General features: G+C 46.5%; 1 protein-coding gene across 1 annotated transcript in view; it reads left to right on the top strand.

Moving 5' to 3' along the window:
- ARSI (arylsulfatase family member I) overlaps nucleotides 1-20315 on the top strand; it is a 29020-nt gene extending 8705 nt beyond the window's left edge. The window contains exon 2 of the mRNA XM_078653590.1: nucleotides 4391-20315. Within this exon, the coding sequence (XP_078509716.1) occupies nucleotides 4391-5795 (1405 nt within the window). The 3' untranslated portion in view covers nucleotides 5796-20315. The remainder of the gene's footprint in view (nucleotides 1-4390) is intronic.
- The last annotated feature ends 5654 nt before the right edge of the window (nucleotides 20316-25969 follow it).

Raw genomic sequence — 25969 nt, 5'->3', positions numbered from 1 at the left:
TCCTTTATATTCTTCAATCAGATAATACATTTCTTCATGTATATCCCATCCTCTGGTTCATTTACTCCCAATGCATTTCGGTATGTCTATACCTTCATCAGGGGAATACTGCAATTGAAATGAATACAATAACGATAATCAAACTTGGAAATAAGGGAACCCCCGAACTCCACCATGTGTACATTTTGACTATAGTGCAAGTTTGTCAAAACTAGTACCAGCTTAGCTCAACCCTCACCTGCGTGCAAATCAAAAACATGCCAACACTGCAAACCTTGTGTGGTCATGCAAAATATGGTCACCTGTACAAGTGTACCTTAATCTGCGCCCTGAACGACTTGTCCTCTCGAAATGATGATGGTCCTAAATGAATTAAATTACGAGAAAAATGACTGCCTGTCCAAGCCATTACCAAAAAACTTTACCAAAAGCGTGCTAACACAACACATGGGGACCCTCCGACGCCTACCTTAATCACTGCGTGTTCTTTCAGGAAATGACAGGTAGCCTCGCTCCGCTTTGTTAATCTCTACGAGAAACACAAGAATCTCTATGAATCCTCCGCTTCTTAATTCCTGCTGAACTCTAACAACACCCCGCCTTGTATCCTACGCTATCGCTCCCGCTTGGTAGGGTCAAGCCATGGATGATTGGAAGCATTTCAAGGTTATGTTATGTTATGTTATGTTATGTTAAGTTAAATTTATTTTTGTATAGCGCGCGGTGACTCAAAAAGAGTATCCCAGCGCTTTAGCAGCGAGACCTACGGTGAGGTAACATAACACAGCTATAAAACAAAAAAGAGAGGTTCAGTAAAAGAAAGAAACAAGGCCTATAAAGTAAACAACCAGGTCTTTAGACCCTTCCTAAAGGCGAGTAGGCTGGTGGCAGCCCGGAGTGTCAACGGCAGAGAGTTCCACAGCTGTGGCGCCCGCAGTCCAAAGGAACGACCTCCGATGCGAGCTTTTTTCACACGTGGCACCACAGCCAGGAACTGTGACTCCGATCTGAGAGCACGGGCCGGATGATACAAGGACAGTCTCCTTTGAAGGTACTTCGCGCCTCCGGCATGAAGGGCTTTATAGGCCAAAGTCAGCGTTTTAAAGATGATGCGCTTGCGGATAGGCAGCCAATGTAAGGCCTGCAGGAGACCCGTTACACTAGCTCGCCTATTTAAACCATAAATGGCTCTCGCCGCGGCGTTCTGCACCACCTGGAGCCGCTGCAGCAGATACTCTGGCAGGCCCAGGTAGAGGACATTGGCATAGTCCAGCCTGGACCCGATCAGAGCCTGCACAGTCAGTTTCCGATGTTCTTCCGACAAAAGGGGTAGAAACTTCCTCAGCACCTTGAGGAGGCCAAAGCAGGTGCCCGTCACCCCCAGAATCTGGGCTCTCATCGTCAGGCCCTTGTCCATCTTAACCCCCAAATTCTTAGCAACCAAAGATGGACGGGAGGGTGGAAACATGCTAGTAGGCCACCAGATTTGCCAGTCAGGGTCCGACGCACAGCCAAAGAAGAGAACCTCAGACTTCTCAGAATTGCACTTGAGGCCATTCAGATGAAACCATCTGAAGACAGCCCCAAGGCAATCCCGGATGCTCTCTCCATTAAAATCTCCTCCACTCTTACAGGAGAAGAGGAGCTGTGTGTCGTCTGCATAGGACACGATCCGGGCCCCAAAAGACTCCGCCAGTGCCGCCAAAGGGGTCATAAAGATGTTAAAGAGGGTCGGGCTCAAAATAGAGCCCTGCGGGACCCCAACACCCAATGGCGGCATCACAGCAGAGTCCGAGGAGGCCCAGACCGTTTGTCGGCGGTCAGCTAGAAATGATGAAAACCAGCTGAGCACCGTCCCCCTGAGGCCTATCTCATAGAGTCTAAAGAGGAGGCCATCATGGGGGACGGTGTCAAAGGCCGCCGACAAGTCCAACATGACCAGCATGGCCTTGCCCCCCGAGTCCAGTACCCCTTTAATGTCTTCCGACACCTCCAGGAGCGCTGTCTCAGTGCTGAGATTAGGGCGAAAGCCCGATTGGGAGGCATGCAGGATCTCGTGCGATTCCAGAAAATTGGAGAGCACCGTGTGTATGTGCTTCTCCAGAATTTTCATAAGGGCAGGCAAGAGAGAAATTGGTCTATAGTTGACCAAAGCCTCAGGATCGAGGCCAGGCTTCTTCAGCAGAGGAATCACCATTGCCTGCTTCCATACTAGCGGAACCAGACCCTGGCTAAGCGAAAGGTTAAGAAGTGGGTTGACCAGGGGATTTAAAACTTCCACCATTTTTGACAAAAACTTAGCCGGGCAGGGGTCCAAGGGCGACCCAGATTTAAGCGTGCCCATAAGCCCTAAGGAAGCAGCGGCTGAGAGGGGGGGGAAGATTGCCAGCGTCGGGCCTGATGAAGCTGCCCGACGCGAGCCATCCTCTATACAGGTTGACCCTGCAGGCGCCACCAGATGGAAAGAGTCCTGGATGAGCTTTATCTTGCTGGTGAAAAAATTCGCAAGATCCGCAGCCCAGGACTTCGGGGGCGTGTCACGGGAAACATTAGAGCGGGGAGCTGTAAATTCTCTCACTATGGAAAAGATTTCCTTGCAGGAGTTAGAGGCAGCCTCTATTCTCCCAGCAAGATAAACCTTTTTTCCAAGGCGAATGTTACGAGGTTACATTGGGGCTATGTGCTGTTATGGTGTTGGCTGCTATATAACATTATAGGGCCGATTCCGATTCGGGAAAAAGCACTCCGAATATCCGTATGGAGTCTTTTTCCCGTACGAATCATACCCTCCAACGTCCCCGGACGTACGACGTAGTATGATTCTCACCCAATGCAGCTCCCCGTACGAATCGTACCAGGAACCGTACGACTCGAATTCCTGTACGAATCGCCACCGGAACACGCAGCAAGCGATGTTTGTACGGTTCGAAGCAGGTTTTCCCAACCCAGCAAGTACGATTTGTCCCGCCGACCCTCTGTATGACTCTTTTCCTAAGAGAGCTGAAAACTGTACGGTGCGTACACCCCATGATCGCAGGGGTACGGTGCGTACCCCTGCGATCATGGTGTGTACGCACCGTACCACATGATCGCAGGGTGTACGGTGCGAACCCCATGATCGCAAGGTGTACGGTGCGTACACCCTGCGATCATGGGGTACGGTGCGTACACCCCATGATCGCAGGGGTATGCACCGTACCCCTACGATCATGGGTTGTACGCACCGTACGGTGAGTATGTAAATGTGTGACCCTCCATACGAATCACACTTACCTGACGTGTACCGTACGAATCGCTTCTCCATTCCACGGTCCAGATCGTACTTGTCGGGTCGTACAGCATGTGTACGAATCGTACGGTCCACTGTGAGGGTACGAGTCGTACAGAATCTCCGGTGCAATTTGTATGGGTCGTGAAGATTCGGACGGAAACTGTCCGTACAAATCGTACTACGCGATTCGGACGAATGTGTACGATTCGTACTGAGAGGGCTTCGAATACGATTCGGACGGACGCTTTTTTTCCCGAATCGGAATCGACCCCTATGTGAGGGTTTGTTGAGGGCATGTGAGTTTCTTCTGTGGCTATATTAGGCACGGTTGAGGGCTATATGAGGCCTTGCTAGGAGTATGCAAGTTTTATTAGAGATATGTGAGGAACAGTGCCACTATGTGAGGGTACTTAAATGCTATGTGAACCACTGTTGGGGGGTTGGAAACTAATGAGCAATTCTACTGGCACTAGGCAATAATCTGTTGGGCCCTATGGGATGGATTTTGGAGTTTCTGTAGGGTGCAGTGGCTTCAAATGAGATTCATGTGGCACTTTGTGAGGGTCAAGTGGACAATGATTAGTGTGCATTGTAGCTGATTGAGTATGTGCTGTGGTTATGATTTAGTCTTTTTTGGGATATGTGAATGTCTTTCGAAAGTCTGCTACGTGTATATGAAAGTTTGTTGAGGGGGAGTGCTGGGTGTTTCACAGGCTATCTGAGGGTCTGTGGTGGCTTAAGAAATATTCTCTTGTGACTAATTTATGTATGTTTAGACATTTTGTTAGGGTCTTTTTTAGTTTTTAGAAGTTTCTGTGAGTGCCTTTTATGCCCTCTGTGAGAAATTATTGGGGGGCTATGTGAGAGTGTATTGAGGCAATCCAATATTATTTTGAGCTATGGGAGTGGGGGAGGGCGGGTCTTTCGGGCTGTGGAGAGCCTTTTGGATGTTATGTGAAGGTACGCTGGGTGACGTTAAAGTCTATTGGGGAGAGGTGATGCTTTGTTTGGAGCTGTATATGGAATGGTTGAGAAAGTACTTTAGAAAGTACTTATAAGTATATTGTGCCTGATCGATTTAGATTTTAATTCATGTTTTTATTGGTCCTTTCTTCTCAGATATCAAATCCACACTGGCCTCCAGCACTCCATCATACGCCCGCGCCAGCCCAACTGCCTACCCCTCAATCAAGTCACTTTGCCTCAGAAGCTGCAGGAGGCCGGATACTCCACTCACATGGTGGGCAAGTGGCATCTAGGCTTCTACAAGAAGGAGTGTTTGCCCACCAGGAGGGGCTTTGACACCTTCCTGGGCTCTCTGACTGGTAATGTAGATTACTATACCTATGACAATTGTGATGGTCCCGGTGTCTGCGGCTTTGATCTGCATGAGGGTGAGAATGTAGCCTGGGACCAGAGTGGCAAGTACTCAACACTCCTGTACTCACAGAGGGTCAGCCGGATCCTGGCTGCACACAACCCCCAGGAACCCATCTTCATCTATGTGGCCTTCCAGGCAGTACATACACCACTGCAGTCCCCCAAAGAGTACATCTACCGCTATCGCAACATGGGCAACGTAGCCCGTCGCAAGTATGCTGCCATGGTGACCTGCATGGATGAGGCGGTGAAGAACATAACTTGGGCTCTCAAGAAGTATGGCTACTATGACAACTCTGTCTTGGTCTTTTCCAGTGACAATGGTGGCCAGACATTCTCTGGTGGAAGCAATTGGCCTCTTCGAGGACGCAAGGGTACTTACTGGGAAGGTGGCATCCGCGGATTGGGATTTGTCCACAGCCCCCTACTGAAGCGCAAGCGGCGCACCAGCCGTGCAATGGTCCACATCACAGACTGGTACCCCACACTGGTGTCTTTGGCTCGTGGAAACCTGTCAGATGCAGAAGGTCTAGATGGGTACAACGTGTGGCCTGCCATCAGCGAGGGAAAGCCTTCTCCAAGGACAGAGATTCTTCACAATATTGACCCACTGTATAACTATGCCAAGTCTGGCTCACTGGAGGAAGGGCAGGGTATATGGAATACCGGGGTGCAGGCATCCATACGAGTTGGGGACTGGAAGCTCCTAACAGGGGATCCCGGCTACAGTGATTGGATACCCCCACAGACTCTAACCAACTTTCCTGGGAGCTGGTGGAACCTGGAGCGGCTGACAGATGGGGTGCCCAAGTCCATATGGCTCTTCAACATTAGCGCTGACCCCTATGAACGCTATGACCGGTCTGAGCAGCGTCCAGATGTGGTCAAGGCCTTGCTGATGAGATTGGTCCAGTATAACAGGACCGCCTTGCCTGTCAGGTACCCAGCCGAGGACCCCCGGGGAAACCCAGAGCTGAATGGGGGTGCCTGGGGGCCATGGGCTAGCGAGGAAGAGGATGAAGATGGGTGGGGGGAGGCTGATGGTCTTCTAAAAAATAAGAACAAAAAGAAGAAATGCAAGATCTGCAAGCTCAGGTCATTCTTCCGGAAACTGAACACGCGACTCATGTCTAACAGGATCTGAGCTGGCGTCACAGTCCCCGGAGCTGAGACGAAGCCCTGACTGGGCAAAGCTGCTTAGGACCCACGCGAGGCACCTGCAGGATGGAGAAGTCAACATACATGCTCCAAAAGCACATATGCATGTGTGCGGAGTCCTGAGTGCACTTGTGTAGAAAGGCAGGTTGTTCAAAGGTTCAGGCATGCATGACTTGACGCAGCACACGTCCTGTGTTGAGGCACACGTGACATGCTCAGAAGTACACATGACTTTCTTAGCCCCATGTGCCATTCTCAGATAGATGCTGAGGTTTGAAGAACATACATATACCATGTGACCTACTGAGGCCAACATGGTGCTTTTTGAGGCACTAAAAAGTGATAACATATTTAACTCGTGTGGCATTCGGAGGCACACATGACATATACTTAAGGCACACATGAAATGCCAAGAGGTACATGTAATATCTTGACAGTTTCACCTAACACTTGTTAATATAAACGCACACACTGAGAGATATGTGGAAGTAAACAAGAGTAAAAAGTGGAGGGTTGTGTGTTATACCATGAGAGGTAGATCGGAAATGCTTACGGTAATATGAACACAATCTGACCAGAATGTTGACATTGCAAGAGTTTGTTGATTCATGCTTAGGCAAATGCGGCATGCAGAGCCATACAACCCATGCTCAAGTATGTGACATTCTGGAAGGCGAATTGCATTATGAAAGGGACACACTGCTACATTCTTACATTCACGTAGCATGATACATTGTCAGTAACGACATACGTATGGCCAGTTCATTAGTGATACCCATGACGTGACATGTTCTCTAGAAACACACAGAACTTGATATGTTTCTTGGAGAGTGATGACGTGTTGAAAGAATGAAAGCTCACCATGTAACAGAGACGAAGGTAAGAGCCCTGTTTTAACACAACTGGGCTGGTGCACAACATTCAGGCCAAAGGTAAAGTACTCACTGGTCGCACAGAGTGAGATAGATAGGGAAATAGTCTTCACAATTCACACGCTTTGTCAGATAAAGTTACTTATTTTTACAGTATAGTTCATGCACTTTCTGTGGCTTCCATTCCCTTTGAGTGGTCTTACAGAGCATCTGCAGGTGCCACTATATGCACAACCCATATGTGCAGATCACACAATGCACAGAATGTGTACACTTTGTCTATTTTGAAAGTACCTCAGTTCTATCTAGATATGAGGCAGTCAATAAACAAACATGTAGTCTTTCAGCAGACTAACGCCGGTGTGTGATCTGACAGGAGTGCACATTAGAAAAGGTACCCTGTTTCTCTTGTTAGGAGCCATCACTGACAAACATGGGGGTTCACTGTGACAGACACCGGGAGCCAAAGCCAAGCATGTACGATGCCTTGCTATGGCACCACCTTCATACTTATATACTTTATCCCAGGTGGGCCTCTAACCGGTAGAAACTCTGATGAAATATTTTTGAAGGGACAGGAAAATGAAATTTTATCGTTTGGGTGCTCCCTCTAATAGCATCATGTCAATTTTTTAGATCATTTGTGGTAATGAACTTCCCAGGTCGGCCTGCCTGTAGCCCTGCCCATGGCTGAATGCACCCAACCTGGCTGATGTATTGGGAATGGGGTGTCTTTACTGTTTTTGCTGTTACTGAGCACACGAGGAAAGCCTACTGAGAGGCGTGTAGCAGGTCTGTTAGAAGCTTTTCTGGGCCTGGATCAAAAATGTCATGTGGGGCCCCTCTTTGGTTTAAGTGCATATTGTTCAAAGTAAAAACAATGTCCTGAGGCACATTTACAGGTAGCTGAAGTGCATGACACAGGTTAATGGCAACTGACGTTACCTGCCTCGTCATCAATAAATCAGGAAAGCACGCGAGGACTGCGTTTGTGTGATATATAAATACATTTGGCAGTGGCAAAGAGGGCTCTGAATAGAGCAGGCATGGAGCAAACAGCCCTGGCTGCTCCCTTCTCGTGACAGCCATGATGTGAAGGATGAAAAGGGACAGCAAAGTGCTTTTGGTAGATCTCGTGCCACAAAAAAATGTCTAGGCTTATAGAAACACTCTGTGCCAAACACCCTCCTGCCAATCTACTTGCAACAACCTGCTAATACAATTCTGTTTTTAATTAAAAGCTTGGATTCGTTTCCCTTCTTTTTATGCTGTGTAATGTGGCAATCAGAGTTACACTGTAACAATGTAGTACTCTTCGAGCCCTTTTGTGGATTGAAAACAAATGAACAGGGGGCAACTGTACAATTTTTTCATGCAATGCAGCACAGCCACCAACGTTGCTGCATTGCATTGTGTGAGAGGAAGAAAGCAGGACAGTGTCATATCTATGATGTTATAGGGCTGCTGCTGTCTTACTAAGCGCTGGTGCACCTTCTACTGCCTAGCACCACATGCATCTTTGCACCATAGTTCAAAGGAGTCTGTATGAGTATAACATAGGTTTGGAACTGGAAGGTACTCTTCCAGTGAAAATACTATGCTTAGATGTACTTTTAACCCTTTGACAATTTGTGCACCAAACCGTATACAGTGCACATGCCAAGTTAGAAATGCTCGGAGAAAAATAAGCTTTTCTTCTTCCTTGTGCCTCCCTTGAGGCAGTGTAATTTTACGACCCATAGTCATGTATACAAATGTGAGTAGATAGAGCTTTGTGGATCACTGACATAATATCGAGGACCAAAATATAGCATGGACATAATATTGACGCCAAAATAACAAAGTACAAAATATCGTCTCCCTATCTGCAAACAGGTAAGTACAAAAATAGCAAAGACAAAATATTGTTGGTTAAAATATAGTTTGTAAAAATATCAAATTTGTTAAAAGTAAAATTAACTTAATTAAATAATCAATACAATTAAGTAAAACATACTTACAATGATTTAAAAAAAATTAAAATGAATAAGTAATATATGTAATCTCTTAAACATCTTTTACATCACTGTTGGATAGCGTGAGGGTAAAAGTTACTATTCCCACTCCAGCGGGTGGAACAGTAGGGAAAGCGTTGGGTAGCGGAAGGGTAAAATATACTATTCCCACTCGAGCAAGTGGAACAGTAGGGAAAGCGTTGGATAGTGGGAGGGTAACATTTACTATTCCCACTCCAGCGAGTGGAACAGTAGGGGAAACGTTGGATAGCGGGAGGGTAAAATGTACTATTCCCACTCCAGCGAGTGGAACAGTAGGGAAAACGTTGGATAGCGGGAGGGTAATATTTACTATTCCCAATCCAGCGAGTGGAACAGTAGGGAAAGTGTTGGAAAGCGGGAGGGTAAAATTTACTATTTCCACTCCAGCGAGTGGAACAGTAGGGAAAGCGTTGGATAGCGGGAGGGTAAAATTTACTATTTCCACTCCAGCAAGTGGAACAGTAGGGAAAGCGTTGGATAGCAAGAGGGTAACATTTACTATTCCCACTCCAGCGAGTGGAACAGTAAGGAAAGTGTTGGATAGCGGGAGGGTTAAATTTACTGTTCCCACTCCAGCAAGTGGAACAGTAAGGAAAGTGTTGGATAGCAATAATTTCAAATTCCCACTCAAGCAATTTAATCAACATTAATTAAAAAATATTTAATTTCTCTAAATTAATTTACTTCCCACCATTTTCCCCTATAAATGTCACCTCCAACATACTAAATTATTATTAATTTAGCATAATTAATGAACAATTAATTAATTAACTAATAACAATTAACAATCACATTTATAATTATCAAATCGAAATTAATCTTCACAATTAACATTATAAAATAACTTTTAATAAATATTAATTTTAAATATTATAAAATCTCATTAAAATTAAATTACTTCCCACCATACTCTCCTATCAGCCCTGAACCCAGTCCTAAAAAACGTATACAATTAACATATTTAGAAAATTTATTTTAATAATTAATAACTTTTTAAATACTAATTAATTCTTTTTAACACAATTAACATAATTACCAATTAATTTTTTATTGTTATTAGCCAAATTATAATTAATTAATAATACATTAATTAACCTAATTAACAGTATCAATTTTTAAATATTAAATTATTAATTAATAAAATATGTAATCAATTAATTGAAAAGAAATTACTTCCCACCATTTTCCCTATAAACCCACAACCAGCTACAAATTTAAATTACATAAAAAATAAATAACATATATTTAATTAATTTTAATTAATTCAAAAATTATTTATTATAATTCAATTACTTCCCATCCTTTTTCCCTATAAACCCACAACCTGCTACGGAAGTAAATTACGCAAAAATTATTTTACATAAATTTCTTAACTTTAAAAAAAATTAAACATATATTACAAAAATTATATACACTTTTAACACATATGCTAACATACAAAACACTTTAAAAAATTCAATATTATAAAAAATTCAATATATTTTAATGCCTATATTATATACTTCGATATTTTGACAGTCAATATTACTTACCTGCATGTCAATATTATTAACCACTATATTATGTCCATTCGATATTATGTCCATTCTATATTTTTAATTCGATATTCTGTCCATTCTATATATTTTTTTATATTGTGTCTAGTTACCGAGCTTTGCATAAAAAAACTATGGGTGTTTGCATACCAATGCCCATGTACCGCCATTGGGATGACCCCTTGCTGCTAAGTAATGCCATGACTGATGTTTTACTCATAGGCAACTTTCCAGCATAAAAAAAAGTTGCACTGGAAAGTATCTATCAGATCTACATTTTGTGCCGGTTTGCATTACTTTTGGTGACTTTGCACAGTGCAACATGTTTATAAATGTAGCCACATATTTGGAAGTGCACGCCCCTTGTATTGAAGTGCATTTTCCCAGCTCCAGCTCTCAGATAGTTTAGGGAAATGTGTAATTACGGGTTGAGCAGCGTTGTCACAGGCTAACAAGTGGGATTCCTGTAGCCCAACTCATCATTTCTCTTCCTGGAATCCATGCCAAAAAGCTCAAGATGTTACAGAACTCTGCCCCTCAAGAGAATGCATGCTGTGCAGCAACTTCCACATGTGCTGTTCCTTGCTGGCATGAAGACACGTGCTCTGAAAGACAAGTCCTATTAGCATCCGAGTGGTTATGTACGATTCTTTTGGATTGCTTCACCCATGCACAGGTCTCGCTCAGTACGACAGCTCTGAACTCTTCTTCAGTGGCATGATCTTCACTGTCCGCAGCGGTCAGCCACTGAAAGTCATCTGGCCCTCCAGATGACGCTTGTCAAGCTATTGTCAGACGTGCGATTCTTTCCTAATTGTTCCCCTACATTGGTTTAGACCACGGATGACATCCTTTGTAACCTTGACGAGGGCCCGTGTCTCCCTTGGGATTGCCATACTCATCTGAAATGTTTGATGCTCTTCACATAGAACTCTTCTTGCGTAGACTGATCTTGCGTTTTCCTCTTCTTAAAAATATGTTGTTATGCATTAGGATTCCTTTGTAAGACTGAGTGGTCCTTTGAGTCCTTTCATAGCCTGACCATTCTTGATATCTGTGGCCAAGTGCGTTAGCTTGTTGTTGCAATACAATAAAAACAAACCAGGAAATTAAAATTCTTAATTACCCCCGACCAGAGGGTACGAAAAACATGAATAATACTAGATAAATATAAAGACCAGATGCAAGAGAGAGACATCTCAATGCCTGTGTAATGTAAACGTATCTCTTAGAGAGTGCACGACGGAGTGGCTCTAAGCAAGGCAGGTGGCCTGATCACGGCCTACGTGCAGTTCGCGAATTCTGGGGCGGATAATACAACGTGGATAATGTCCAACTTTGTACCAGGAGCTGGGATTTTAACTCTAGCCTAGTCTCTTAACGACATTTGCATGATCCTAGCACGATCGCTTTATCTCCAGTTGCCCACGTTCTTTTTCTGATAAAAACACGGAGCGCTTTAATCAGGCTTAATTAACCTCGATAGCAAAACCGCACATTTATTAGATATCTCTCACTCCTCCGCTGTCTGAGAATTCAAGCTGGCTTCCACATCGGAAAGGAGCCGGTTGTTATGTTCAAAGTTCACCACTGTGTGGCGACATTGTTTCGCTGATTTGTGAAGCGCACACGGTGAGCCAATTTACCTTGTTCTGGAATAACCTCTCTCCCGAAAACTACAATTCGTATGAGAGTTCTCATATTGTGAAACTGTCTTTTCATACATATCACTTACAGTCACAGCCCCGTGGCTTCGACGCGCTACAAAGAGCAGCGACTGTTGTTGCCAAGCGCAATGGTACCGATTTCCTTAAACTTAAAAAGATTAAATTCTAGACAGCCGCTATCTAGGGGAACCGTGCTCAAGACCAGATAATGTGCAATCGCCTTAGCTCGTTCGGATATTTTAATGCACTGTTTTCTCTATTCGTTGACTTCTCAGATGTGAGGGAGCCGGGCTGCGGGGTGTATTACATGCTGAGTAATCAATGTGAAGGTGTAGAGACATTTTGTGCCTGAAGACTGTGGTAGACATGATTGAAACGAGAACCTAGGCCTGTGCATAGGTTTTATTACACGAGCATAGCGTCCAGTCAACCTGTCAAGCTCCTAGCTGCGTGTGTAATATTCTTCTCCGTCTTACACTGATTGTGCAGCTCTCCCTTGTTGGAGAGGGGTCGGAGTAGAAGTGTTTCGCAGGAATCAGTGATGCCCGTGACAGATGGCAAAACAGGGTTCTTGTGAGGAAAAGCATGTGGGAGTCACGCTTTTGCGTGAACAGATGCCTGTGCACACCGGGGGTAAAACCTTGTTCTTGTGAGAACGACGCAGGAGTAAAGCATGCGACTTCCCAGCCAGCTACTCAACGCCACTGGACTTTGGGCACAAAAGTTGGCATCATGGAATGTTCTGTTGGTTACTCGGGATGTACAAACTACTTTGGGGCATATCATCAAGGCCATGCGATAATTATCGCTCAGGGCTCTTAGCGCGAGGATAATTATCCCCGGCCAACTCTGAATTTTATCGCGGAGATAGTGTGCTATCAGCCTCGCTTATCTCCAAAGCGATAAAATTCAGCTCACAAGCTGCCAAATGTGCGATTATCTTGGGAAATACAGCGATAATCGCACAAGGTTTGGCGAAAGCTTGCTGATAGGGCAAGACATACTTAGCCATGATACCCACCTTACATAGGATAGAAGGCAGTTTTAAAGCAGGCGTAAGGAAAGTAGCGATAACAGAAGTTATCGTTACTTTGCTTGTCGCTCTGCAGGTTAGCGTGCCCCTTGATAATTGGAGAAATGTCGCTTAGCGACATTTCTCCAGTTATGTCAGGGCAGGAACGCCCACTTTGTATCTCATTAGAGATGCAAAGATGGGCGTTGGGGGAAAGGGCGAAAATGCAAGGTTTCACGCGATAGCTTGACCTTGCTGATTAAGCGATAAAATTATCGCCGCTTTCCGTCCGAAAACGGATGCTAAAGCTGCGATAATTTTATCTCCAAGGCTTGATGATATGCCCCCTTGTCCCTAACAGCAGCCTTGAGTAGGCCTTGAGAGCAGAGACTGATAGGGAAGTAGAAAGAGGAACCTGGACGCTTTTTGTGCTTTTTGTGCTGATGTTGTATGAAAACGCGCTTGAGCTTAGCTTGGCTTTCTTGGTTCTGCAGTCCCCAGCATGCTCTATTGTCTCATATGGGGTGGAGATTTCCGGCCTGTGCTGCCGGTCTTCCCTCCTTCCCATATGTCTAGGTATCGTGAGGTAGGCATGTTGTCTTGTAGGTTGTAATGCGGCTTACTCCGATTGTCCGTTCACGTCCGGTGAAGCACTTCTTTTCGCTGCTCCTGGGCTTTTTGTTTCCTCCATCTCCTCCACCGGTGGTCCTTGCAGGTAGCGTCTCAGGTCTCCTGGGCTTTCGAATATCGAGTTTTCCATTTGTCCGTGACCTTGAACCTGGCCGGGCCAACGAAGCCGAAGTTGGCGCCTCCTTTGCGCAGGGTATCTCTGAGGGCTAGGAATCCCTTTCTGGTTTCGACCGTTGGCTTAGAGTAATCCTGGGCCAGCACTATCTTGCAGCCTTCCCATGTCAGTTTCTGATTTTTCCTGGCAAAGGCGAAAATGGCGTCTGTTTGGCTTATTCTCAGCGGATTGCAAATTATTGGTCTTGGTCCTTTGCCTGTCGTCGGTTTCCCTGCTGGCACTCTGTAGGCTTTTTGCACCTTGAACCTCCTTTCGAAGGTGATGCCTGTGAGTTTTGGGATCATCTCCTCTAGCATGGCTGCACACGAGCCTGCTCTGTCCTCAGCCCCCTCTGGCACGCCCAGGATCCTTACGTTGCCTCTTCTTGCCCTGTCGTCCTGCTCCGCTAGCTGTTTTTGTATGGCTTTCGTGGCCATCTGACATTCTGCTATGGCCTTGGTGTTCTTAGTGGTTGTGTCTTCCACAGAGCTGATTCGACCTTCTGCCGCTTCCATTCTTATGTTGGTTTTGTGAAGGTCAGCTCTTATTGCTGCTAGCTCGAGTTGCATGTTCTCCACTTTTAGTTTCGTTTCTTTCGCCACTTCATTACCTTCGTTAATTCTTCTTAGGATGGTCTCTAGGGTGGCTGCTTCACCTTTAGGTTTCAGTGGGGACCCCTGATTGTCTATTTTGGGCTTCTTCTGGTCTCCCACCGTTTTCCCCTCGTTGCCAGCCATAGTTCCAATGCCTCTTCTTGACAGAATGTCGCCTAGAGGCCCCTCCTTCCGGTCCGCTGCAGGTGTGCTTATTAGAGTTGCCTTTGATGATGGTGCGCAATTTCCTTGAGATCTGTATCTGCTGGGCTCTCTAATGTGCCTTGTTCTGGTCTTGGCTTTGGGACCTGCCAGCGTGTGCTTTGTCTCGTTCGTGGCTGTTGCGCCGCTCGCTGCGAGGTTTTGGAGGTTTGGGGGCCTTGAGTTGGCTGCCTTATTTCGCTCTAGGCTTGATTGTGCCGGGTATCTCCTGGCCTCTTGCGCCTGTTGATGTGTCGATTTCTCACCACCGCTTCTCCTCAGCTTCTTTCCTCGCTGCTAGCGGCTCCTGGTTTGCTTTTGCTGGCTTAAGCGCTTCCCCCCTTGTGCGTCTTCCTTTGCCCTCCCTTGTGCCCCTTGTGTCGGGAGGAGGGGTGGGGTGGGCGCCACCGTCGTGGCAGTTAGTCACTGAATTAGTTCGCTAGTACGTGCCCCCTGTCGCTTCCTGAACACTTGCGCGCTTCCACGACCTCGGGCTGCTGCCTTCGTACTTCTGCGCCCTGTCTCTTTGCACCCTTCTGCTCCCGCCAGCCTCTGCCCTCGTGTGGTTCTGCGGTGGCCCCTGCTCTTTATTCACAGCCGCTGCTTCCGCCTCTTAGCCCCGCACTCCGGTCCGACTGAATACCGCACAAGTCACGGTCTCGGTCGCGGTGTGTGTAGACCGCGCTCTCTGCTGGGCGTGCGCCACTTCCGGCGTACTTGTTTACTGACTATTGCACTTCCGGTAATGGCGGCCCCCTTGTGTGGAGGTTTCGCTTTCACCCCCCGTTTCTTGTTGTCGGTAGGAGTACGCCGCTGCCTTTTTGCCTCCGGTTAGGCGCTACACCGCTTGCGGACCTTTGCACTTCTCCCACGGTTGCGCCCTCTTTCACCTTGCATCCGCTCGATTCCGCTCCGCTCTGCACCTCTCCCCCCCGCTCACCTCCGGCGTCTCTCGGCGTCTCTGCTTCTGTGCTCGCTGTCGCTGGTTGCATGATAGCCTTAGACGCTGAGAAAGCGTTCGACAGGGTGTCTTGGCCATTCCTAGATCAATGCATGGGGAAATTTGGGCTAGGACCAAACTACAGGAAGATGGTGATGGCCCTATACAAAGACCCCAAAGCTCGGGTGGTAGTAAACGGAGGCACTTCAGACATACTTAACCTAGGTCGGGGCACTAGACAAGGGTGCCCATTATCACCAGCCCTATTCCTACTAGCCATAGAACCACTCCTCACCATGATCAGAACCAACGAAGACATAGCAGGAATACCTATAGGGGGAGAAACGTTTAAGCTAGCTGCATATGCGGATGATGTACTAATAGTCACAGAAGACCCAGAGAGATCCATCAAAGCACTGACTGACACGATAGAACAATATGCCCAGGTCGCGGGGTACAAACTCAACAAGGACAAATCCGAATGCAAACCACTGAACGTCCACACAACAAAAACGGTATTAGGAACGTCCGGACTAACATGGCAACAGAAACCCATAAGATATTTGGGCCTCCTCTTTGAGAGAGACCTAAGAGCAACACTGGAACACAACGAGCAAGCAACCCTCCAGAAAATTAAGGACAGAGTAAAGGGTGGTCCCCCAAATTCACAACATGGTGGGGCAGAGTGGAGACGATTAAAATGATGCTCACACCGATGGTTAACTACATGCTGAGCATGCTTCCACTAATAAACACAGAAGACTTCCACAAGAGACTGGACAAAATGTTGAACAATTTCTTGTGGAGGGGGAAAAAACCCAGAATAAGCATACACAAGCTCAGACTCTCAAAAGATCTGGGTGGTCTTAACTTAACCAACTTCAAACGATTTCAGATAGCGTGCATAGCTAGACAGGGGCTCCACTGGCTTGACCCGAGACAGGAATACACCCCCGCATGGCTGTCACTCGAGCGAGGACTACTAAAAGGCATGAACCCTATCACCCTTCTCACGGCCACCCGACACCCAGCAATCAAGGACAACCCCGTCCTAAAGAACACAAAAACAGCGCTTCTGAGTGTTGACAAACTACTGACAATAAGCATCAGGAAAAGCCTATTCGAGTCCATCTGGCACAACCCCACAATCAAGTACAGGGATAAGGTTCTCAACATGCACTCATGGTATAGGCATGGCATCTCCACCGCCTACGACCTTCAGAAAGAAGGCATGCATGCAACTTTCGACACCCTCAAGGAGGAACACAACCTACAGAACATAGAACTGTACAATTTCCTGAAAATCAAGGTGGCAGTCAGGAAGGCAAACCTTAATAGCCCAACACCATCGCTCATACAACACGCCGCTAAACTCAACACACTAGGACACCAAGTGGCACACCTGTACAAAGCCCTACGCCCCAAATCCACTAAACTCAACGAGAAAGTCACGAATTTCTGGGGAGCACTAGCGGGGAGGGTGCTAAGCGAGGATGAGAAAGCAGAGCTATGGAGATCCACCTCTAGGAAAAAGGTAACGGCAGCCCTAAACCAGACCAAATACTGGCTAGTACATAAGGCATACTGGACACCAGCCCGCCTAGCCTCCATGGGGATCTGAGAGAACGACTCCTGCTGGAACTGCGGCAAGGGGAAGGGAGACCTGGAACACTTACTCCTCAGCTGTCCTAAGGTCAAGGGATTCTGGGACAAAATTGGGACACATATTAATGACATCACAGGAGCAGCCATACACATAGATTTCCCAAGCCTGATCCTGGGTTTCACATCCCCATCAATCACAACTGCAGAAGACCGGGACCTCATTGATCTACTGCTGACGGCTGCAGTCAAAACAGTCCTCAGCAATTGGAAAGACACATCGAAAGCTGCGCCCCAGGCATGGCTTAATTGGATCACCTTCCTAAGGGGGGCTGACAACATCACAGCGAAACACTCACCGAAAAGTCACAGGCAGTCAAACATGTGGGGTTCCCTAGACCTCTACCTATCTTCGCACAAACCCGCATAGGCGGCGAATCTAGCCAATCTAGCCAATCAGCGAGGCGGTACACCCGGCCGGTCCATGCGCATACAAATGGAAAATAACCTACAACGCTCCTTTCTTTTTCCTCTTCGATCCGTCCCTATCCTCTCTATCCTCTCCATCCTCCGGGGCATGGGACAAAGATGCAAGCCAAGCAACACGAAGGGATGGCAGACGACAACGACAAGCAGAACTTTGATGACTAGTAATCGAACTAACCAAATGAGACTGGAAGCAGACAGCCAACCCCCCGTCCCCCCCCCCCCCCCCCCCCGGGCGTTTTTTCTTCTCTTTCCTTTCCGCCTTTCTTTCTTCTACTTTCTTTTTCCTCCAACCATGTATATATCATGCTCCATGTAAATATATATTTTTGTATACAATAAAAAACTACAGAAATAAAAAAAAAGAAAGAGGAACCTGGAAAAGGGGCGGGAGTAAACGAGACACCAAGAGCCTCAGTGAGCGAGGCATGGGAGAAGGTGACAGACGGCCAGTGGAGGTGACACTGAGAGGATTTATGGTGAAGCAGAGAAATGGCTGTCATTAATGCAGCAGGTGCAGTGAAACCGGGGCCTAGGGATGCTGAGGTGCCCACTGCACTACAACCAGGCTGCCTATTACTAACCCTCTGTGGAGGGGGCATTTTCGTTCCTTGTGTCGGGCCAGGCTCCCTTGTCACACCACTAAGCGTGTGACAGTGAAGAAGAAAGAGAGGTGATGATGAAAGAGAAACCAGGAGGGGACAGTGAGGGAGAAAGCATGGAGGGAGGATTCAGATAGAGGTCTGAGGTGGATGGGCCGATCAGGATGGTAGAGCTGGGGCAGGAAGGAAGCAGTCCCGTATCCAGTGAAGTCTGACAAGGGATAGAACCCCTTCCAATCCTGGCACTCTAGTAGGAACTCTTCCCCGTTGTCTACAGGTACATCTCCTCTCTTACAGTGGAGCTGCAGGGTTTCGACAGGCCCCATGCCAATCGAAGGACTAATATTTTCTTCTCCCTTCATCTTTCTACTGTATACGATTCAAGTACCCTACAGATGTCAAACCTATAGGTTTGAATCCTATAATGTTATTTCTTGTGTTTTCCAATATGGTGAAACAGCACGCCCACATGCTTATGGTACGGCCCCTGCTTTTACATCTGGACCATAGGGAGCATTCTACACTCGTCGCGTCAATCGCTTCTGGTGACACGCTACATCAATTTCAAAGTACTCCGCTTGGTACAGGGAGGTTACCATGGAGATGGACCACACTGGTTGACAAGTTTGATACAAGTTATGCAAGATGACTTCTAGTGCTTCACAACAATTCAAAGAAAATGATGATACATAAACATGATTTTTGCCCGACAACCAATGCTTAATTTGTAAAAAAATATGGGTTGGTGCCCAAACATTTTGCTCAGAAGCTACTGTCAACGCTGAAGAAGATTGTGGCGTGGAATGCTAAGGCTGCATAGTCTTGATTCCCCCTCAGGCATCTTTAATCCATTATCAGTTACTCTCTGCCCCTTAAACTCGCTCTTGCATGATCTCTTTAAACACCGCTTTCTCCGTTTGTCAGTCGGTTCTCATCTTTCTCTTCCTTCGTATCTCCCGTCTGTGTTTTTCTCTCTCTTGTTTTGGATCAAATTCTGTTGAGGGAAAATAGGTGTTGATCCCCCAAAACAAGTGCCCATGGGCCCGAACTGCAAGCACCTTCTCAAATTAAGCACTGCCCTGGTAAATCATATACTGTGAGTTCTATCAGTTACATACGTCAAGGTGGGGGAAGATGGCTCTCCTTTCTAGCTGCCCAAATGTAGAACGCATGTCCCACTTTATCAGGGCCAGCAGTGGTGATCGGAGTTGTCGAAAAGCCGCAAGGGCAAGACACTTCCATACTTAAAGCACTTTATGTCCATAAGTCGAGACAAGAGCTAGACATTACACACAGGGAAACAAACTCTTCCCAAGCATAGGTTGCTGCATGGAGCAGCCACGCTCACCTGAGCAGCTCCAACAAGAGATGGCAACCAGGTGTTAGCTGCTGCTTTATTCCAGCAGGCAGCGATGATTTTTTTATCAGTCCATATGCTAAAAAATATTTTCCTCCAAATGATTAGATATGTTCTGTTGTTACACATATGTTCTGCATGACACACTTCTATGATTTGTAAGGTCCGGTAGCACTTTCAGAGTCTGGGTGTTCCTTATGGATTTGGGACCCCAGTGTCTATGTCCAAATCCCTTTCAGGGATGCTGAGGGTAGTATTTTACCAAATCCATGAACATGGGAGTGATACAGACAGCAGACGTTTGCACAGGCAGTTCACATGAAACGGACGCACTACCTCTGCAACAGAAGTTCATAGTATGCTGTGCATAATGTATACAGCACCACGTTTCTCCTCATCCCTTGTTAGTGTGAAGCGACCTGTGCAATACATTTGTTTTTCACCTTCAAAATGCCCTTGGGGGTAAGGTTCAAAACTCCATTCTCGATAACATCTGAAACATAACATAACATAACATAACAGTTACAGCTATCCTTTATATGGTGGGAAAATGTGGGCCAAATACATGAAAATCACAAGATTCCACTTCAAATGAAGTCCACTGCCTAACTGTGACCAGCTACACAACACCCACCCACAATGCAGCCACAAATGAGGGCTTAGCCTTAACACTGCGTGCATTGTGGGTAGAGCCGAGTGTTGCTGCCAAATCGTGGTACACCAGATGTTCTGTGGTGATTATGCTGCTCGTCGTTTCCGGTGGTGCTTTTGTAATTGTGTATAATGTGACTGCAGAATAAATAAACAGTACACTTCGTACCTGTGGGTGTTGTTTGTGGCTTAAAGCTCGAGACTCGTTGTCCAGTGCTGGTTGTTCCAAATAATTATTTCCCCCCGGGCTGTGATGGCGCCAAGGCGTGCCGCACACAATGATCTAGGTAGGGTGACCAGAATTTTAAAGCCAAAAACCGGGACAATTAACTGAAATAGAAGAAGGACTACAATTTTACTTCAAGTGTGCGCACGGATGACAGCGCTCCTCAGCAGAACCCAGTAGCATGCCTAGTAACTACATTGCTTTCTTTAAACAGCTGTTAACCATCCATACTTTGTAAAACATAAAAAAAAGAACCTCCTGACGATTTAGGTTGACCCTCTCATAAAACCGGGACATGATATAAATTTCCTGAAATCTGCAGGGACAGCTGGTCGAAACCCGGGACAGTCCTGGCAAATCCGGGACGCCTGGTCACCCTACCTAGGGGTCGCCATGTCGCTGTAGGCGTACGTGGCAGAGGTCTGCAGCCAGATTCATCATACCAAAATCGGCTCGCAAAGGGCCAGATTCTCAGAATCTGGCCCTATGTGAGAGCATCATCCCAAATGCAAAAATCGCAATTCTAGAAATCGCTAAATTGCGATTATTTGCATTTAAGGAATTTCAATTTGAGATTCCTTAAATGCAATTCATGAACCATTTTAAAATTGCAAATTTGCAATCTGGGGCCGCTATTTACCGCAAAGTCTACCTACGTGGTAAATAGCAAAAACTTAGAAAAATGCACTTTAGTGCATTTTTCTAAGTTGTATGTTACACACACACATGTCCTTGGGACATGTGTGTGCGCAACACCAGTGTACATTACCATTTCAGGGGTGAAACAGGGTGTCCTTTGGACACACTGGCACCCTTGAAATTGCTTCCTTATTTGCGATTCGCTAATTGCTAATCGCAAATAAGGAATGACTCCCCATTCATTCCTATGGGCCTTTAGGCCGATAGGAATGAATGGGAAAGCCATTCCTTATTTGCGATTAGCAATTAGCGAATCCCAATTAAGGAAGCAGTAGAAATCGCAAAAAATATTGCGATTACTACATGCATCCCGTTTTGCGAGTCTTTAATAGCGAATCCTTAAAATTTGCTATTAAGGACTCGCAAAACAGGACTTTGATGAATCTGGGGGCTGGTGTCTTATTGGGCTACCTTCAGTCAGACGTTGGTTGAGCTGCACTGGACAATAGTGGAACTGGAGGACGTCCTTACAGTACGGCTCAAGGGCTGGCAGGTCTGGGGCTGAGGCAGTGACATGTCAGGGTTGTGTGTTAGGAATGTCAGTGCTGCACCTGCACTGTGTATGGTGGACGCTCGAGATGTTGTTGACCGTACTGTACCACACTGTGTGAAGGAAGACGGACTTTGTTGATCTGAGTGTGCGGGGGAAGCTCTCAGCGCAGCTGCCTGTGATGCTCTTGTATTCTTATGCTCCAGTAGAGGGGGTCAGGTACCCCACAGCTAGCTACAGAGCAAGAGAGGTCATGTTCTTTATGAAATGAAACCTTTTTTTATTTTATTTCAAATTTTTTAAAAATGTATTAAACATAAACCCAACTCTGCATATACAGTACTTGGGGAGATACATGCTCATCCAGTTGAAATATAAACATATAAATACATAGCAGCTTCCAAAACTTTCTTAATAACAGTACTCAGCATTACATCAGTCATATGCAGTAATTTCCTCATGACAATCAAGACAGTTTGTCGAAATGAGCAGAACATTTGCAGCTGTTAATCCGATGTGTGCTAGAAGTGTAGTGCAGCGTTATTTGAATCATGCGGCCTTACTTGCTTAAGGGCGAATGTGCAGTGTGAGGGGCGTCGATAGGGCGTGCAAGTGGATATGTTTTGAGGGGATCCCATATATCCTTAGGAGGCGAAGTCAGAAGGAGGAGCCCGGCATACATGAATGTCTGTTCCAGGACATAAGTCTGGGGTCCACGCAGGTGGACGGCGTCCCCCCCATTTCTTTCACAGGGTGGATGCCGCCCTCCCTGCCAAGAAGTTGGCCCTACTGAAAAAGATGCTGAATTCGTCCGGGTGTAATTTCCAACCACCGGGACACATTCAGCAGCGCCTGCACGTTGTCTACTTTCGATCACAACGACATGCAGGCAGGGACGGGGCTCTCTTATTTCTGACTCCTGCTGGGATACTCACCCATAACAAAGGTCGAGTCTCAGGGGTCATCAAGCCTCCTTTTGTTGGAGTGTCCTGGCTGGCAGCAGTCAGAAGCCTCACACCTTATGCAAATGTAGCAGAGGGGAAACAAACGCTTGCACATTCTTAGCACTTCACACATACTTAGGAGAAGCAGCTTTTCACTTTGTTCAGGCTCCGTTTATTTGCACAAAATAAATTGTATTTATATACGCTTATTACCCTTGAGGAGGTGTTGTAATAATTTAAATATCACTATTTCTTTTAAAGCACTATGGCTATAGAAAGCTTAATGCTGACAAAAGGTAGCACTGTTTTATATGTAGTGTATAAAAGTGTGAATCTTCTGCCTAAATCAGGAGGGTTTGAAAATATACTCGAAATGTGCTCAAATGTACTGATGATACACCTGCTAAACATACATGTGAGGGCTTAAGATCTGATATCACTTCTTGTGATGCCAGTTCCTGTGATGTCACGTGCCGTGATGTCACACGCCGCAATGCCACGTGCTGCGATGCCACGTGCTGCGATGCCACTTGCATACTGATTAACTAGGTTAGTCCCCCACTTCTTTTTTTAGGACTTGTCCACTTCTTTTTTTAGGACTTGTGCCCTGGTCTATTCTTGCCAAAATATCATGTCAGTGATCCAGTCCTTAAACTTGGGTGCCCTGCCCCGTCCCCAGCCCGTTTACTGGCAAAGACCGGAGCCCGGCGTGGGTTAAAATGCGCCTCTCGCAGAATAGCATGTGAATTTGATGCCTGTCAAGGTACGCTAAAATTTGCAGATGCTTACGGGGGTCTCCTAGGCCTCTAACATTCCAAGTGAGCAGATGTATCTTTTGTACCTCAACTAATGGGGCTATAAATCCACGGTCTAAGTGGAACCTGACGTGAGTAGGACTTGATGCTGCATATGTATCTCATGGTGTGTAGTCACAAGTCTGCCTACTGAGTAAAACCAAGAAATAGAATAGAAACCAACAATACCTCAAACCCCCCCACCCACCACAACAGCACCCCAATCCTACTGCCATTATAATGCCCACCCAATACCCAACCCATCCATCCCATTACAGTCCAAACAAAGTTCTCTAAACTTTAGGGGGAACACCCAAGGGGGCGATCGCTAGAGGCATACAATATTCACCCTTCTCCAGTGGCTGGTAAGAACAATTCCCCAATGGGAGGGAGACGTGAAGAAGGGGGGTACTTGGCATAGTTTTTGTTACTGTCACAGTGCATGCCTTGCCCATAATGCAACAAATGTTCTTCTCAAACTCCTTATCTGACTCCAGTCCGTCGCTGGCCACCCAGCCGTAATCGATGTACAATGTCCCCATCTCTGCAGACTGCGCCCCAAAGCCACAGACTTCCAAAACCAGAACCTGAGGGCAAGGCAGGAGCAGTCCCGGAAATCAACTTCTGGTGCCTCAAATTGCAGTGTGGAACTTTGTTGTGCCAGTGTACCAGTCCATCGTTGGAGATGGAGATCTGGAAGGGCGGTCTCTGTCATCCCAGTGGGAAGAATATTGTTTAACATTCTTGAGGAAGTCATCTACCTTCTGCACATTGGGGAAAAAATGTTGTTTGCCCTGATGGGTAACTCGTAAGCGGGCAGGGTACATGAGAGCTTAGTCAATTTTCGCCTTACGTAGTTTCTGTTTGGCAGATAAGAATTTGCGGCGAGCTCCTTTACTGCGGCAGTGAAATCAGGATAAATTGTAAATTCAAAGCAGTCGAACTGCAGGTTTCTGTTCTCTCTGGCAAGCTTCAGGGCGACATCGTGATCCTGAAAGTTGAGCAGGTGGGCTATGATGGGGCGGGGGTTGCTGCCTGAAGGAGGCATAGGGCCCAGCGCGTGGTGCGCTCGTTCTCATCTCAAGTGCGATGAGAATACATCAGCGCCAAATGTGATTGTCAGTAGGCGGCTTGATAAAATCTTCCATGTGCCCTGGAATCCCAATAACTCAGATATTGTTGCGCCTGCTGCTCGCTTCTAAATCCTTGTTTTTCGCGGCAGTTACTTAGAGGAGTTTGTCAAGCTGTGTAACTTGCTTTTTCACCTCGCTGTAGTGTCTTTGTTGTCTGAAATCAGCCTTTCTGCCTCCTTGATTTTTCATTGTTTTTCTAGCTTTTGGACTTTGAAGTCCATGCGATTGTTCATGGAGTCTATTTTGCTTTGCAATGGCAGATAGGCTTTGCTGCATTGCAAGTGATAGACTCTTTACAACTTCATCTTGAGTGACCAACGATTCTGGTGTTCGCTCCGCAGTAGTCTGGTCTGGGTCATCCGATCTGGCGTGCGTGATGGCTTTTTTAGTTTCAAAGCATAATTTGGACTGCCTGCCGTCCGTCTTCCCCATTATGCAATAGTTATGATGCGATGCTGGTGGCTCAAACCAAAAAAGAGGGGCAAGTGAAAGCGCCTCGTAGGTGTTGGGAGAAGGGCGGCGCGCAAACAAGCCAAGCCGTTCTCAGTCCACCCACAAGCAGTATGCCAGGTAGGACATCTCCAACTATACTACGGTATTGCAGTCATGTCCACTATGCCCGCAGCTTACTACAATGGGCACCAACCGTAGATATATGACGTGTGGTTTCACCTCACAGTAGGCATGGCAGCTTGATTCTTCCTGCGGAAGCGTATGTATGTGCCCATGTGTGTTGTAGCAAGGTAGTACGCGAAAAAAAATAGCAGAAATGACACAGGTCCGTAGTATGGGGTGTTGGGTAGTGGTCGGCTGCTGGAGTTTCAATGTGGTAATGCGCTCCCCAGTTAGAGAGCCCAGCATCCCAATCTCCAGTGTTGAGGCCACTACTCTGTAAATAGGGGCTGTGTGGAAGGGGAGCAAGGCATTAGCGGTGCACATTTAGGTTAACATAAGCCCCATCCAGCGCAGTACTGTAAGACCTCCTCATGTCCCAGCATAGGCCTTAGGCAGCACAGGGTGCGCAGGAGAGCTCAGAGTCTACAATGTGTGCGGGTGGGAGTAGCACCTTCATCCGTTACCGCAGTGGAGTTGTTGCTCATAGATGAAGCGGGGGGGGTGATTCAGGCTTGGGGGCGTGGTGGGGTTCAAAAGTGCCTCTTAGGTACTTCTCTGTATTAGGCACCGTCCTCTCCAAGGCCCCTTCACCTCTTCACAATGTAAGATTTTTGTTCGGGTTGGCAGGTATGTATTGACCCAGCATAACGGCCTGAGTTAATGTCAAGCTTCGTGCAAGGCCAAGTAAAACAAGCACTGGTAAAGCAATAGCTCTCACCTACGTGGAGCTTTTTGGTTTGTTTTTTAGTCATCGCATTTTTATGGTCTTGTTGTAGCAGAGCTTTCACCAACCAATAATGTGAGCATCACTAGAGAAGGGCTTTGGCTCTGCCCACTTGTTAGGAGCCAGGAGTACATGTTTTGATTGGGCAGAAGTTGCGTGCTTCCTCAAAAAAGTGCTTGCCCTTCACACAGCTGTGA

Source organism: Lissotriton helveticus, chromosome 7 (assembly GCF_964261635.1).
Source record: "Lissotriton helveticus chromosome 7, aLisHel1.1, whole genome shotgun sequence".
In the NCBI taxonomy this organism is placed as follows: domain Eukaryota; kingdom Metazoa; phylum Chordata; class Amphibia; order Caudata; family Salamandridae; genus Lissotriton; species Lissotriton helveticus.
This window is presented reverse-complemented; position numbering and strand designations above follow the sequence as displayed.